This window comes from Equus caballus, chromosome 3, assembly GCF_041296265.1.
Source record: "Equus caballus isolate H_3958 breed thoroughbred chromosome 3, TB-T2T, whole genome shotgun sequence".
NCBI classification, from domain to species: domain Eukaryota; kingdom Metazoa; phylum Chordata; class Mammalia; order Perissodactyla; family Equidae; genus Equus; species Equus caballus.
In genome coordinates this window covers 85,313,410-85,331,224 of record NC_091686.1, presented here as the reverse complement: position 1 = coordinate 85,331,224, position 17,815 = coordinate 85,313,410, and the positions used below count along the sequence as shown (strand labels likewise).

At 45.9% G+C, this 17,815-nt stretch overlaps 1 protein-coding gene across 1 annotated transcript in view; it reads right to left on the bottom strand.

Moving 5' to 3' along the window:
• The window catches only part of USP46 (ubiquitin specific peptidase 46), a 65,617-nt gene extending 50,419 nt beyond the window's left edge, over positions 1-15,198 (bottom strand). Inside the window, exon 1 of the mRNA XM_023638100.2 lies at positions 14,823-15,198. Within this exon, the coding sequence (XP_023493868.1) occupies positions 14,823-14,858 (36 nt within the window). The 5' untranslated portion in view covers positions 14,859-15,198. The remainder of the gene's footprint in view (positions 1-14,822) is intronic.
• Between the last annotated feature and the right edge of the window lie 2,617 nt (positions 15,199-17,815).

Here is a 17,815-nt window from a genome sequence, read left to right as displayed (position 1 = left end):
AGAATTGCAGGAATTCAAGAACTGAAGAGACTGAAGGAGTCACAGAGTTGTACAGGTGAACGAATACCTGTGAGGGGCCCCTGAAATATTCTAGACTGAGGAACACACATACCCTTTCCTGTAAAATCTCCACAGAATGCTCCACCTACTTAAAGAAAATGTAAAATTGAAGTTGGAAGTCAGGAGAAACTTGAGATGTAGTCATGAGGAAAAGAGATTTTTTCCAAAATGGTTTCAAGGGTTGTGAATCTTTACTTAGCCAAATAGGAAAAGAAAATAATATTGTTTACAAAGGCAGAAAAACAGCATTGAAAAGCAAAAATGAGCTCTAAGGAGTAAACCATTTTACACCTAATAAGGGAATGACGTATAATCTTACTCCCTTGACTTCTAAAGTTTTGGATACTGACAATAATATAACAAAAACAAGGGAACAGAGAGAGAGCCCACCAGAAGTATGCAAAACGATATGTGTTAATATATTAACACAGCTCATCTCTCAGTGTTGCGATTACGGCAGGGGAAGGGACACAGGCGAATGGTCATAAATTATACATCAGGAAAAAAATTACCAATACTTTTCATCCAAAGACAGCTGCAAAATCTCTCTTACACCTCCAAAAGACAGAAATGCAGATTGCAATTCTGAGCCTCCTGACTCAGAACTAGTGTAGCCAGTTCTCTGTTCCTCTTCCCCCTCGGCTCCTCTGGTTCCCGCCTCCTCACCGTCTGGCTTCAACGTCACTTCTTCAAAGCTACCTTTCCTGACCCTTCCCTCCCACAGAATCCTGTATGCAGCTTTATAAAATCTATCACAATTTGCAATAACACACTTATTTGTGATTATTAAACATGTTTTCTGAACACTGAACTACAGGTTGGCGAATGACAGTCTACGGGCCAAATCCGGCCCACCAACTGTTTTCATAAATAAAGTTTTATTGCAATACAGCCACAATCATTCACTTATTGTAGCTACTTTCACAAGACAATACCAGCATGGAGTACTTGTCACAGTCCACAAAGCCTAAAATATTTACAATCTAGCCCTTTACTTAAAAAGTTTGCCAATGCCTCCCCTAGACCATGAACTCTATAAAGACAGGGATTACATCTGGTTGGTCTGCCAGGACCTAGCAGAGCATCTGGCATATAAAAGGCACTTAAATTTGCTGACTGACTAACTTGGGAAGCATGGGCAGGGTAAGCGGTGTGTGCCACTTGTTGTTCAGAGAACTTTACGTCTATATACTCATTTAATCTTGTCCACTAATCCAAGGCAGATTATACTCATTATCCCCATTCTCCTTATGAAGACATGGAGGGAAGCTGCCCAAACTCACTCAGCCAGTAAAGGCAGAGCCACAACTCAAACCCAGGCCATTCTGTTCCAGAGTCTGAGCTCCTGACCACAAGTCAGAGGAGATGAGCTTTTCATTCATACTTTTAGAAATTCCTTCGCTGTAGACATAGGGACTGGGCAGGGAGCCAGGACTGTTTCTGAGCATGCCTTCGTTGGCTGCTGGCTGTCACAAGTTACCCAACCACTGGGCGCACAATACTCAGAGTGGTTGTGGATGCCAGCGCTGCTTAGACAGCAGACAGGTCACCCAGGCCCACAGAGCAACGATGAGCAAAACTCTCCCTCCAGGGTAAATCACTAACGGGGACTTTCTACCCCCATTTTATAGGTGAGAGAAATGAGGTGAACGGAGATTAGGAAACTTGCCAAGGTCAAGGGTTCTATGAGGCAGAGGTCAGCTGTGAACTCACGATTTTAATACTATTACACTACAACCCCAACTGCCGGTCCAAGAGTGCTCACCCACCTCCCAGGCCTCTCCAGGCTTCCACAGTGCCAGCCACCCAAGGAAGGCAGTTGAAGGGCACTTGCATTCTGCACCATGAGAGCATGTCATTTCCATGCCTGGTATGATATTGGGTAGGAAGAAATAACTGGAAAAAACCTCAACAGGACTTCATTTAATGATCATAACATAGAAGTAACAATGTCTGCTACTGAAGAAAGACGACCCTGGGATATCTAATGGGTGTAAAGAACAGTGAGAGACTGTGGCTCGTAAAACAACTCTCCCCACGTCTAGAGACAGTATAACAAAGTCCTCACACGAAGATAAAATTTCAACTCAAAAGCAGAACAAAGAATACTGGGCCTGTGTCTGTCTTCTGGCTGACAGTGGAGAAGGAGGAAATATTCACCCACAGTCAGTAAACTCAGTGAGCTAGAGGAACATCATTCCCAATCCAATGTTTTGCAAAGCCACCAAATGCCTCCTCGATTATGAGATCTCTTAAGCTCCTACTTTGCCCAAAAGTACCCCTCCCATCACTTCTCTGAAAAGCAGCACGGGGAGCACGGGATCCTGGCAAAGCCTCAGGTCAAAAAGACCAACTCTGCAAATTTGACTAATAGGGCGATTTCAAGCATTCCCCTCATCCCCTCTCTCTAGTTCAAGCTTGAGGTCGTCTTCATCAGTAGAAATCCAGGACACCAGTATCCCCTCCTAACAGCGTGGGAGAACTGCCTGCGTGGGTTTGTGTGGCATCCCTGCCCTTCGGAAGCAAGCCTTTCAGAATCAGTACAGTTGTGCGCCGCTTAACAACAGAGGTCCGTTTTGAGAAATGTGTCCATAGGTAATTTCATCACTGTGCAAACATCTTAAGAGTGTACTTACACAAACCTGAACGGTATAGCCTACTACACGCCTAGGCTCTATGGTACTAATCTTATGGCCCCCACGGTACACACGGCCCGTCGTTGACCGAAACATCATGCAGCACGTGACTGTATCGCACCACCAGAGATATTTTATTCTAATGTAACGAAAACATCCTGTAATATACTGATTGTAATGTATAAAGTATAAAAGTCTGTGCTGTCTTCTCCCATCCCCAAACTGGATGGCAATGGGAGAAGAGAGCTGGAGCAAGGAGGTCTTTAGAACAATATTACTCAAAGTGTTAACACTGCCACGAGCTTGGTTCAGAAACCGTAAACGTGCATAACGAATGGATAGAGTAATTTTCTGTCATTTGGTAATAAAAAATTGGAGTTTGCATTTTATGTATCTTTGGGGTTTTTATTCCATTTTGCTAATAATTCTTTTTTATTGATTTTACAAAAATATCTGTCTGCGACAGATTGAAAATAAAAATAAAACTGGTTCTTCCCTACAGACTTTGAACATAAGTGCCAACAGCAAAACAGTTAAATGAAATTGAGCTTGTTTTCTTAAATGTGTGAATAGCTGCTCCAGCTCACTCCTAATAAGAGAAATGCAAACTAAAAATATACTAAGACACCATTTTTCCCCTGACTGGCAAAGATCAAAAGGTTTTTGGATAGCATACTGCTTTGGCAAGGCTGTGGGCAACAAGAGTTGCATATATTGTGGGTGGAGGGCAATTAGGCAAAACCCATTAAAGTTACAAATGCAAATCCATTTCTAGGAAGTCAGTGGCCAGATATACTCCCACACATGCAAAATGACGTATGGACAAAATTGTTTCCTGCAGCCTTGTTTGTAAAAACCAAGGACTGAAAAACTACCTTCACACCCAACAGTGGGGGCCTGGTTAAGTGAATTCAATACATTCAAGCAACTGAATACTCTGCAGCCATAAAAAAAGGAGGAGGATGCTCTTCAGATACTAGCACAGACCAACCTCCAAGAGACAAAAAGCAAGGGGCAGATCAGGACAGATTAGTATACGTACTATTTGTGTTTTTAAAAACTAGGGGAGAAATATAAACATGTTCGCTTGTATATGCAAAGATACCTCTGAATGGGAGCAAAAGAAACTGCAAATATTGACAAGAATTGGATGGTGGGTATATTTTCAACATACATCCTTTTGTACTATTTGAAATTTCTACCATGTGAACTCACATTACCTTTTCAAAAACTTTACTTAAAAATTTTTTTTAAAAAAAGAAAAGAAACTGAACTTAGCTACTTGGTGTATTTCTCAGTTAGGAATACCTAACTGTGTAAACCAATAAAACAAAAGGGTATGTTGCATGCTTATTAGATGACTAAAATTCTTTTACCACATGAGGCGCCCTCATTATCAGGAAAAGGAAAATTGCTGTATTCCGACTGATGATTATGAAAGCACAGCCTAGCATCATCAGCACTGCGTCTTTCAATGTCATCTCGGTGGGAAATCACAGCTTCTTTCTCCTTTTGTCTGCTCCATGCATGTCACCTCCCTGGTCCTGGCTCTAATTGGAAGCCACAGCTAGATTACAACGTGCTTGCTCATCTCCTGAGCACTCACCACAGGAATGGTTCTTAACATCTTAGACACCCAGAGAGGCCGAAGTCACCTGCCCAATGTCACGAGAGCTACAAAGTGGCAGGGTCAGGACTGGAACCCGGGACCTCGGATCCCTAGCTCAGGGCTCTTTCCACTACATCGTTTGGACTCCTTTGCTACTGGGAAAAACAGGCACACTAGAAGAAAACAGTAATAAAATGGCCAGGCACTGGGCTAAGCACTACAAATAAAATGATCCCAGGGAAGCCACACACGGCCTCGGGAAGGTAAGTTCTCTTGTCACCCACGTTATGGATGAGAAGCAGAGTCTCTGAGAAGGTCGATAATGTCAAGCTCTCACACCCAACCAACAGCAAAGTGGACACTCCAACCAGATCACATCCACAGGCTACCCACCTCCCAGGGAAGCTCACCAACCCGTAATCTGCAAACCAGTAGCCAGTTATTTGAACCACCATAAGAAATCTCTTATCTGAGACCACGTCTCCCAAACTACGTGCCGTGAATCCTGGAAGGAGGCGCAATAATCTTAGGCAGCACAAGGATGAACATTTTTAACGTTAGCTACTATGTTTTTGAAATATATTAGAAAAGCACAGAGCCAGCCCTGGTGGTCTAGTGGTTAAGATTTGGTGCTCTCACCTCCATGGCCTGGGTTTGCTTCCCAGTCAGGGAACCACACCACCCATCTGTCAGCTGTCATACTGTGGTGGGCTGCATGTTGCCGTGATGCTGAAAGCTCTGCTCCAGTATTTCCAATACCAGAAGGGTCACCCATGGGAGACAGGTTTCAGTGCAGCCTGCAGACTAGACTGACTAGGAAGGGAGAGGGACCTGGCCACCCACCTCCAGAAAAAAATGGCATGAAAATCGCCCGAATAGCAGCAGAGCATTGTCTGATACAGCCCAGAAGGGGAGAGGATGGCGCAGAAAGACGGGGCAGGGTTCCGCTCTGCTGTACACAGGGTCACCAGGAGTCGGAACTCACTCAACAGCACTCACAACAAAGAAAAGCATATAACTAGCTCATCAAACCCATTACTTCACAGACATCTTAGCACGGAATGAGGCCAAGTTAAAAGAAGGTGAACAGATCTTAAAAAAGCTACTAAATAAATAAGTTCAGGTGGTTCACAGATATAATGAAAATCATAAAGGACAACAAACTGATATTTGAGATCACTGGTCTAAGGAACTGGATCCATTCCATGGTTTTTCTCTAGAGGAAGAAAAGCTTGGGAAAAACAGATATCCAACCCCCCCACCCCCCAGCATACAATACACACTCGTTTTGAATGTCACTTTATTTTTACTTATTTTAGTTTTATCTGCCCTCCCCTCTTCACACCACACTGCCTCTCTCAGAGAATGAGGCAGGACCCCAGTTACTAAAGCATCCTGAAACCTTGCATTTAAATGGCAGCCTCCTGTGCTGGCTTAACCTTCAGTTGACTACAAGCCCAGTTTACGCTGAATAGCTCCAACTGCACCTATAGTGGATCAATTAATGCTGAATAATTATTTTGAGAATCCCCCTCTCACTTTAAGAAGTGTCTGACTTGGGAAATAAATTGGAGGCTCCCCGCTAACCTGCCACCAGCTCTAATGCAAAGCTGATTGGGAGTGAGTTGTGGGCCTCTCTCTAGCCCTGTTCCTCCCCACACGACAGAAACAGTGAGAAGGGACCCCCCACTTCCCCAGCACCTGCAGTCAGAACCACAGCATGAAGGGAATTCTGCCTCACTCTTGCCCAACCTCCTTCCCCAATCCCACTCCTCCCAAGACGCCCACGAAATGCAGAGAGCAGGTCAAAATGAAAGCAGAATTCCACTGCATCTTGTAATACCAAAAGCTCTGTGCTTTGAGCAAACTGAAGGAAAATATTAATTCACTAAAAGTGTGAAAATAACTATGAAAAGTAACATGCATGAGAGCATCACAGCTCACAAAATGCTTCCCGTAGGCAGGATGTCCTTTGATTCTCCCAAAAAAAGCTGTGAGGAAGGTATTTCGTCGTCTGCCTTCCTGTGTTGCAAAGAGATGAGGAACCAGGCTGAGATTTACCACGCAGGATTCCAAATCCCAAACCCCACTGCTTTCGAGCTGTATGGAAGAAAGAAATTGTTTTCCTTTTTCCCCTAGGGCCTTGCTACTCTAAGTGCGCTCCCCAAACCAGGAGCATCTGGTCACCTAAGAGGTTGCTAAAAATGCAAAATCTCAGCCCCACTCCAGACCTATGGGAATCAGAATCTGCCAGATCCCCAGATAATTCCTGTGGACATGAAAATGTGAGGGGCACTGCTTTCCTGCAAGGCAATTCTTCCATTCTACCAAGCTACATCTCTTCATTCATTTATCTCATAATCATCTACTGAGCATCCAGCAAATGTGTGCCAGGCACTGTGCTGAATGCTGGGAAATCAACAGAGGATGAGGTAACTATAGCACCTGCCCTCACCGAGTTGCCAGTCTAACACGGTGGTTTCTCAACCTTGGATGCTCATCGGAATCAGCTGCAGGAATTAAAAAAAAAAAAAAATTGCAGGTGCACAAAACCCACTCCAGACCTACCTATACCCACCCCGCCGCACAGTCAGAAACTCTGAGACTGGGGCCTTAGAAGCTGCATATCAAAAAAGCTCCAATTCATGCAACCACTTTGGAGAGCAATCTGACAATACCTAGTAAAGCTGCAAACAGGCACAGCCTAAGATCAGCACTTCAGGTTCCAGGAGTAGCTCCCGGAGAAATGGAGGCACGTGTGCAAAGACAACAGGAACAAGAGCATTCACTGCAACACAATTTCCCAACTGGAAACTACCTAATTGTCCCTAAATAAGGGAATGAATAGGTAAACAATGGTTAAGTCAAAAAATTCTGTTCAAGAACAGTTAGAATAAGTCAACTAGGTCTCTATGTGTCAAGATATTCTCAGGTATAATTGTTGAGTAAAAAAAGATAGTTGCAAAAGGCTACATATTTGTACACACACAGAAACAGTGATATACTACTTATGGATATAAATATGCACGTAAACACCATACCAACTTCAGGAAAATGGCTGATTCTGGGAGGAGGGGAGAGGAAAAAGACAGGGGTGGTTAGTGGTTTTTTAAGGTATTATGTCTAAAAAAAGATCTTAACCAAATATGACTAAATTTTAATTATCTGTTAAATCTGAAGGGTAAGCATTTGGGTATATAGCATATACTAAATTACATTCTTCCTTCCAAACTTTTTTGGATATTAATGTTTTATTATTTAATTTTTTTTTTGAGGAAGATCAGCCCTGAGCTAACATCTGCTGCCAATCCTCCTCTTTTTGCTGAGGAAGACTGGCCCTGAGCTAACATCCGTGCCCATCTTCCTGCACTTTATATGTGGGACGCCTACCACAGCATGGTGTGCCAAGCGGTGCCATGTCCACACCCGAGATCCGAACCAGCAAACCCGGGGCTGCCAAAGAGGAATGTGCGCATTTAACCACTGAGCCACTGGGCCAGCCCCCAGATTTAATTATTTTTTTAAATTTCTTTTAAAAGCTTCACAGGTGATATGATATATAGCCAGGGTTAGCAATCCCTGTTCTGGGAGAATAAAGTAATAAAAAACTAGCTACTTAACATCAAGAAACACATCTACAGAATGGCAATGATCTATAGCTCTTGAAGTTAAATTACTACCTTAAATAATTTTACATAGATTTTAAAAAACTTTCATAGGGCAGATAATTTCTGTAAGCAATATTTTTTTAGGAGGCCAAGGTTATTACCCAAGGAAAGCAATATTTCTCAAAGTGTGGTCCTCAGGTCACCTGTAACACAATGAGGAGGGAGTGGGAAGGAGGAAGGAGTACTTATTAAAATGCAGATTCCAGGGCCCCACCTTAAACCTACTTAATCAAAATTTCTGGGGGCAGAACCTCAGAATCTGAATTTTTAATAAGAGAATGCACATGTGGGCACAATTCTTTGGTACACTGAAAAACCACTAAAGTATAACATATTTTTTAAGTTACATTTTTAAAACCATACATGTCTGTGTTCAATAAGGTGACATTCGTCCTACTCTGAAAATTAAAGTGCTGGGAATGTTTTCTAAATATTTGAGATAGAAATTCTACAAGTACATTCAAGCAGATCCTGACAAAAACTGGTTTCCTGCATACTGTATCTAACCCGAAGGACAAAGGAATGTATTTTAGGAAGAACAACATAATTTCACATTGCCTTTCTACAAGAACTTCAAAAAGCAACTGGGTAAACAGGAAAACTCCACAAGTCCAGCCTTGTTGCTGTTCTCACTGGAAGAGGCCCCAGACATGATTTTCACCAAAGCCAAGTTCAATTAAGCAAAGCTGGAACAATGCAAGTTGCCTGCCTAGCACAGTAATACATCCTAAATTTACTCTCAACACTCAAGATATCTTCCCGATTCCAGTCTATAATCTTTTTGCCCCAAGTCTTGATTTGTTTCACCTTATCATTTCTTCATCCTATATCTTCCATTCCATCCTCATCTTTCTTGACTTTTTCTTTGGTCTCCCTGATTTTCCCCTTCATTGTCCTTTTCTCTATTTCCAGACAAAACCACTGCAATCCTGACTTTCAAGCCCTGGAAAATGGCTCCAGAGCCCCTGAATAAAAACCCAGCACAATAAACACATGAAAAGATGTTCAGGAGCCAGCCCTGATGGCCTAGATAAAGTTCAGCACACTCTGTTTTGGTGGCCCAGGTTCAGTTCCTGGGCACAAAACCACCTCACTCGCTTGTCAGTAGCCATGTTGCGGTGGCAGCTCACACAGAAGAACCAGAAGAACTTACAACTATATGCAACTATGTACTGGGGCTTTGCGGGGGGGGGGGGGGGGGGGGGGATATTGGCAACAGATGTTAGCTTAGGGTGACTCTTCCCCTGCAAAAAAAAAAAAGAAGATGTTCATCCTCACTAGCAAATAAGAAAGTGCAAATTTTAAACCACAAAGATACCATTTCACACCCATCTGATTGGTAAAACATCAAGTCTAACAATATCAGGCATCTGTGAGCATGTGGAGCAACTAGAACTCCAGACGCTGCTGGCTGGAATGCAAACTGGCACAGCTGTTTTGGAGAGCAATCTGGCAATATATTAGACGGGCAGGAGGAAGCCTGGCCCTACAAGCAGAAGAGTGAAGCTTCCCAAACCAACAGGGTTTCCCACACCCACCCTCTTAAAACCACCCATAGCAAATAGTCATTCTCAGAATTGTGGTAAAATTCCACGTAGAGGATTTACGACATCCCTAAAATTCTAACCAACAATCCCGGAACTGAAACATTCCCAAAAAGCCTTTAGTGCCAGGCTTGGTTGCTGATCCAGAATTGATTTGTCTCAAGACAGTGTTCGTCGGTTCACGTTCTGGCAGTCTTTTTCTCTCAAAAGATCAGTAAGACCTTTCAAACCCTTAGACTAGCATTTGGTTTCACCACAATTGAGAGTTTATTATAAGAAGTTGCTTAAAAATATTTAGGCCAGAAGAGTTAACTAGACTAAAAGACATCATCTTTTACAACTCTTCCAGTCAGTTTACCTTGGGCTGGCTCCACGGGTAGGCCAGAGATAAAAGTGCCAAGAGATATCTTTCTGATGATATTGCAGAACTCAACACCATCATAAAACCTCAACCCATTCAAATTAACCAGACAGACCAAGCTGGAGAAAAAAGAGAGACATGTGAACCAGAGAAATTTCTCTTAATTGCTACGAGAATCAAAACTGAAAATCGCTTTCCATTACAACCCAAACATACCAAAACTCCACATTAGCAAAAAATAAATAAATACGTTTTATTGTATGGGTGAACCGGAACACGTAAAGTTGCTATCCAGAAAATGGTATTACAATCTTTAATTCTAACTGCATTTTAGCATTCAACTTTGTGTTCCCCTAGGATTCCAAGAAAAACAGAGAAGAATCTGCAGACCTAATTGTCAGGTCCTGACCCCAAACAAACTCCTACATCTTAGACCTGACAGGCCCAAAGAACAGAATTTTCCTTTAAACATTAACCCACCACCGCACCTCAGGCTGCAATTTCTGAAATCGGACAATGATCAGGGCAGACCCTCACAGGTGACTGTAACTTCTCCCAGCTGATACGCTAAACTAAACGCACAGGCTCCAATTATTTGTGAAGGAGAAGCATGAGTAACAGTGATAGAGGAGAGGCAAATTATCGCTCCCTCGAAATTATGAGATGTGCATATTGTCTAATAATTTTTTAAAAAATCTTCCAATTATTCTCAAAATACTTGCCTCAGGTAAGTAATTGACTTACCAAGATAAAATGATCTATATGAAAATCCTCCAGCTTTGTTTCAAATGTTTACTAACTTTTCTTCCCTTCATATCAAGGTGACCTCATTTATTGAAAAGGATTCAAAGCCAGCACTCACAATGCTGTCTGGTGATACCTGGGGTTGTTCAGTGGATACTAAAATGTACGTTAGGCACAGTTGGAAATAAGATAGGTAATCAAATCCTTGCTACCCAATTAACAGGTATAGATTTTTATAAATACTCTAAGAAATACTACTAAGAAGCTTTCTACGACCAAAAAATATATATCGGTTTTACAAGTTGAGAAAAACTAAGGTCCCAAGAAATACAACAATTTATCAAAAAGATACCATTAGACTCATGCTTAACTGGAGAGACGCCCAATGGTACAGATTCCAGTTCTAAGTTACACTGACTATAATCATAGTCTCATATAAAATAAAAAATAGCCACCCTTCGGTCAAACACAAATTATATTAATGTCCTGCTGCGTTCATCCATCTTCCCACTGTACCTGCAATTCTGTTCAACCTGTTTCCGTGTAGACAGCACACTGCACACTGTATTGAAATTGTTTCATCTTTACCAATGTTATGCCCACAAGATAAGAAACCACTGAGCTCCTTGGGGATATGGACCCACCTCATTCATTTATGAAGCACCTGCACATAGAATGTGCCAACACTAACATAACAGGTCCTCAACAGATGGCCATTTATGGGAACTAAAATGTAATCTATTTGACACACGGCATTTCCTCTGTGGTACATCTTACAGCACTATTAACAAATGAACTTAAGATTAGATAATTTAGAACAATTTGCATTGCTACAAGTCACATTTCTAGAGGGTACACTTGGTTTCTCCTAACAGATGCTTCCTCTTTAGAAAATTCCTCAAGCTCTTTAAACAGAAAACTTACCCAAAAAGAACCCTTCCATTTGTAGGGCCATAAAAATATGCAGGAAGTTTAATCCATTGTTCTGGACAAAAATCAGAAGATTATCAACAAGGTACATTTCCTCGTGCTTGGTAGCAAGTGCATTTTAAAAATTACAACACACCAGCCAAACAAGCTTTACTATCTCTGAACTAGACATGATGTATGGCTAAGGTGACATGCCCTGGGCGAGTTGATCAAGATTCACTATGGCAGGAATTTACATGGAAGTAAAATTAAAACAAATGGGAACTAGCATTAAACTTTCAATGGGCGATAAAACTTCAGTGGGGAAGGAGACAAGTGAGGGGATTGAGTATTTATTTTCCAAGACCCTCTATATGTAAAACCAGCACAAGAAGTGTGAAGGAAAGAGAAAGTGTTTAGTTCTCAATCACATGAAGGATTTGCTACAAGTTTCATTTCTGCTCTGTTGGGTCCTTTCTTGTCTGGTAGAAGAAACAAATCCACTTTTCAATGCTAGGTCTTGGTTTGTTCAAGTCTTACCTATAAGAACGATATCTTGTAAGACCCTTTCTGGACTCACATCAGCCTGTTTAAAATATGCCAGTTGACCTGCTTAAAAAAAACATGCAATCACCACTTGCTCTTACAACTACTCGAACCAGTTGGGATCAAATGGAGTTAGGAGTGGGAAGGATCAATCAGAGCCTCAGAGAGATGCTAAACAGTAAGGAGAGACCTGCAGAAGACCTACCTGGAAACAATTCATCATCGAGCGAAGAGTCTAAAGAGACGTCCAATGAAAACTTACGTATGATCAGGTGAAAAGACTGCCGTCTCCTCATTACCAAGCCTTTTCACTTGGGAAGTGAGACTGGGAGGGACAGGGATGACCTGAGCTGCTTTTAAAAGGGGCGGGGTTAAGACTTCCCATCCCACCCTTTGTATACTGCCCTTGGGCATGGTTTGCATAATGGAACATGTGGGTTGTTTATATCAGTGGCTGCTTCCGTCAGATCCAAGAAGGTATAACCTCCATTGTCCTTTAAACAACTGAAAGTGACATAATAATGAGAAAGATGATGTTGATAACAGCTAACACTCACTGAGTACTTGCTAAGTACTAGGCTCAATAACTCATTTAATATAGCAGTCCTAGGAGGTGGGAACTATTATCATCTCCCTTTCATAGATAAGGGAAGAGAGAAACCTGTTCAAGGACAAAAAGCTAGTATATGCTAGAACCAGGACTTGAACCCAGGAAGTCTGACTTTAGAGCCCAAACCCTTCATCACTTGCTCAAGACACAGTGGTCCCAATAGCAACACAAAACTCTCTACTTACGAATGACTAGTTCCTCATCTCACCCGGGTGATGATCCTAAATTTGGTACCTTTTTAGAGATTCCAAATGAGGAGTCAACTCTCCAGACACAGTATTGGCCTGCTCTTCTCACATGCTCCCTGCAGCCTGCCTCCCTGGCTGAGTTTTACTGGAAACAGGTTGTGACATTCTGCCAGGTGTACCGAGAAGCCCCGGCTGCACTGAGGGCAGGGGAAAAAAACCTGGAGGCTGACTTCCTCCTGGGACACGCTGGCTCTCAGGTTTCCAGCCTGCTTCAATCCAGAGAGGTGTCACCACACACAAGGAGGACAGGAACGACACCAAGGGCTGGCACCAAGGGCTGGAACCATGCTTCACGGCCCTGTAAGCCTGAGGCCACCCCAGCAGGCAAGAAAGAATGAGAGCTGCTGTGGTTTCCCAGTTCCCCTCAGGAGTTGGTCACACCAGAGAGAGAAACCGAGAGGAAAGGCATCCCCTTTTCACTGCACCCAGCAACATTAATGCCACTCGACAGGCAGGGGCAGGAGACGCCACTCTGCCTAGAGAAGGAAGGAAAAGAGAGGAAATGGAAACGCTCCAGGAGCTACCCACCACATCTAAGTGGTCCTGTGCCAATATCTTTGCAGCTATCACTACTCTGGGAAAACCCCCACAGCAGTGGCCACGTCTCACAGTGCTGAAAACTGAAGCCAGCACCGGTGGGCTTCTCTCCCACCCCTGAGCTAACACATGGCTCCTTAAGGCTCCTTTGCCATGTGTTAATCTTGCAACAGAATGTGGGAAAGATTTAAAAAGCTGTCTGGTGGGGGAAGGGCACCCAGAAGATCACCTTACCCCCAGGCTTGTCAATCAGGCCTCTTCGGATTCCCTGGAGGGGCCTGTATTATTAGCTTCAAGGGAGGTTCCCCCAAACTGGCATTAAAGAGCACAGCACATACTCCAGCTGGGAGGAGGGAAGCTATAGAGGGGCTGACCCTGGAGAGCTAAGGCAAAGCACATTTGCTCTCACCCTGCACAGGAGGGCAGTGCCTTACTCCAGGAGGTAAGCTGTGCTCCCCAAGGCTCTGATAAGTGTGGGTGCCAGCAGGGTGCACCCTGGGGACCCAAGGGCTGGAGGCTGTTCCTGCAGAAACTAAAAAGGAAGAGAATGCAATGGGAGAAACCCAAGTGACCACCACGTCATGACCCAGTCCCCCATCAGAGCCCAGCGATGTCCCCTTGCTGTGTCCACGCCCACCAGCCTCAGCCGGGTCTACAATGGACCAGGCAGGATAACCCTGGAAGCCTCCTCCACGCCCACAGCCAGCCTGCCCTTCGGGTCTCCAAATGTGACTGCCATATAACCTTGTGCCTCTTTCACACATGGGGAAACTGAGGCATCGAAAACAAATTACCCTGCTTTCCCAAACCTGGTAGAAGTTCACTTCTGTAACCACGATTTTGCACTTTTTTAGAGCTTTAGTACATTTCAAATTTCTCCAGATACACCGATTGCCTTTGCAAAGTGAATTTTAAAGACAGTTTAAGGAGTGAACTCAAAATGAGATGAGGGCGGTCAGAGCATCCGGCAGGGCTTTATCTCCCGCAAGCACAGGATGGGTGCTCCCCGCGCCAGCTTATCTCCCAGCCCCCTCCCCCGGGACGTCCGGGTTCGGCCTCCCCCTCCCCCCAACACGCTCCCACCGCCACCCGAGGGCGGAGCAGAGCTGTGCGGCCCGGGGTCCGGGGCTGAGCGGGGGCGGGGGGCGGGGAGCACGGAGACCCTCCCCCGGCTGCTGGGGCTGCGGCCGGCCCGCCCAGCCGGGGGCCGGGAACTTCTGCCCGCCCGCACGGCCAGCCGCCCCCTCGCCCGCGCCCCCGCCCCGCGCCGGGCATGTGTGCGGCTCGGGTTTCCCTTTCTTCGCCTCGCCCGCCTCGGGCGCGACCCCTGCAGCGGCGGCGGCCACTCACCATATTACAGATGGAGGCGATGTTTCGGACAGTCATTAGTCTAAAGGTTGCAGCGATCCCGCACCGCCATCTTTATAAGGTGAAAACAGGACTGTCCATGGTGGAGCGCTCGCGCGGAGGCCAGGCGGCGGCGGCGGCGGCGGCGGCGGCGGGGAGGCGGCCTGGGGTCCGGCTGGCAGTTTGGCCGAGAGAGGGAGGCCGGGAGGGAGGAGGCGGAGGCGGGAGGGCGGGGACGCGGGGAGGGCGGGCGGGAGAGCGGAGGGCGGGGAGTGGCGGAGCGAGGGAGCCTGGGCCGCGGCCGGCGGCGCCGGGAGGAGGGGCGGCCCGAGCGCGCCGCGTGCAGCCCGCGCCCCGCGCCCAGAGCGCTCTGCTGCGCGCCCGCCCCCGGCCCCGGCCCCGGCTCCGGCCCCGGCCGCAGCCTGGGCGGCCCCTCCACCCTTGCCCGCCCGCCCGCGCCGCCGGCTCGGCCTTCTCCTTTCCGTTGTCTTTCCTGCTGCTCTCTGCTGGGCCGGCATGCGGGGCCAGGCCTTCGCTCGCGCGGCTGCCGCAGCCGCCCCGCCGCCCCCCGCGCAGACCCCGAGCGCCGGCGACCGCCTGGGGGCCCGGGGCGCCTCCGGGGAGCCCGCGGCCGCTCCCGGCGTGCAGCGCCCACCCGCGGCAGAGCGCGGCCTGGGGAGGCGGGCGCCGGGGCCGCTCTCGGTCTTCACTTTCTCTTCCTTCTTGCCGCCTGTCTCCCGCGCCCCGGGGGTTTATTTCTTGGCGAGGAGAGAAGGCAAGGGATAGAGGTGACTACGTCCGACTTTTCGTTTCTCCCCGGGGTTCCAGCCAGATGACACCGGCGGGGACCCGAGAAGTAAATGAGGTCAGGACAGGGAGCGTCAGGAGGCCGCCGCCTGGGGAAGGGCGCCGGCAGGGGGAGGAATCTGGGTCTGGGCGGGGGCCGGGAGCGGCGCGCTCGGGCAGTTGGTGGCATTAGCTGGTACAGACGAGAAGTCTCGGTTCTGGGCGAGGACCAGGGACTGTCCAAGGAGCGATTTGAATCTGGAAAGAACGAGAACCAAACTTCTCCGCATTCTCAGGAAAAACATACCTCTCTCAGGAGCACCCAGCCTCTCCAGGTTTTTCAGAGGGTGTTGTATCGGCGTACACACATTTCCTGCGTAAAAGGTCGTGGCTTCTGGCTCAGAACGCGAATGTACACCACTTTGCAGAGGTGTTCGTGTGAAACAATTCTACCTACAAGGTCGCAGTTCACTGCTTTCAACAGAAAAGTTGTTATTTCTTAAACGCGTGATAATTCTTAAAACCAATCTATTTGATGATAAATTGAATTAGAAAAGAAATTAATGTAATTGACGATAGCTTTTATCTAACCAAGGGTAACATACTGGGGAAAATCACGCTTCCGCTCCTTCATTATCTGTGTAGGGTGATGCATGTAAGATTTGGCAAACGGTGATTGCTAATCTCCCTGGGACCTGGGTAGAAATGAAAGAAGACCAACAACTGACTAAACTTTAGTGGGGTCATGTTGGCCCTGTGTACTTCAGTGGATTTAAGAAGTAAGTTCTTGCTTGTGCTAAGCCATTCTACACGTTATTTCAAATAGACCCTGATGATGATGGTAGCCAACTTCGATTTCTTCCCATTGTCAGTCATAACGTTCTTTACATTCATAATCTTCAGTCACCACCGTAACTATCAGGTGATAGAGGCTATTATCATCACCTTTTGCAGATCAGTAAAATAAGGCTTAGAGGATCAATTATCTTACTTCGATCCTGTTACCCACATTCTGTAAGTGAAGCTGGTGTGCTCACCTGGCTGAGCACCCTGGGAGAGGAGGAGAAGACAGCAGAACATCCAAACTATGACCAGTTGGGCAACTGAGGCCTAGAAAGGTTGAAAGACTGTAGGAAGGTCACAAAACAAATTCAAGAACAACCTCAAGGCCAAAACTCAGGCCTCGGGACTCAGTTTCACAGACATTCCACTATAAAGGCATTAATCCAAAGCCTTCAATGATAGGGAAATTTTATGCCATAATAGAGTTCAGTATTTCTGCTAACATTGGCACAGTGGATTACCAAATCCCCCGGATTAAAAACGTCACTGACATAACGAAAATTGAACATCATCTGATTACTGAGCGCTATATCTGCAAGTTAAAAGGATTTTTGCATGCCTTTTAACAGCCTATAGGCTAAAACTGAAGTGTTCAATAGAGACAGACATCCAGATTGAAACTCAGGCAGCGAGTTACATACAGAACAAATCAATTGAACACAGCACATCTTGTCAGACTCGTGAATAATTAAGTATTTTTACACTATCACAAGGTTGGTATTCACAGGTCTAAATTGGAACAGGCATCAACTGAAGCAGAATAATCCCAACCCCAGCTTCACTCTAGGAGGAAACGTTATTTGGAGGTGATAAGAGGTAAAATCAAGAAAATGTCGAGAGAACTGAGGAAAAGTGTTTCACATACAGGAGCAGGCTGGTTTAAAGGTACAGAGTTAGAACTGGGAAAAGTAGGCAAATGGAAGGATGGGATATAGGCTAGCACTAAAGAGCCTAAATGAATTTGGGGAAGGCTGTCAGTCCAGGTAGTATGCCCCTTGCTGCACAAAGTGTGGTCCATGAACCAGCAGCATCAGCGTCACCTGGGAGCCTGTGAGAAGTACAGATTCTCAGGTCCCTTCCCAGAACTTTCTAAATGAGACTGCATAAAGGAGGAGCACCGCCCCCGCCAGCCACTTGTGGTAGCATTGTCTGTGTGTGCCTGCCCAGCATATATTCCCCTTCCTGCCATAACAGCTCCCAGATTCTGCTTTGGGGAGCTTTCCCTCTCCTGTTCTAAGGCTCAATTGTGGCTGACCCCTGGCTCAGAGGAGGGTACATAATCCAGGCTGGCCAATGAGAGCGCCTCATGGCCCAGCCACAGTGATTGGTTCAGCCAGGAGGCTGTAATATAAGCTGAGCCAATGAGA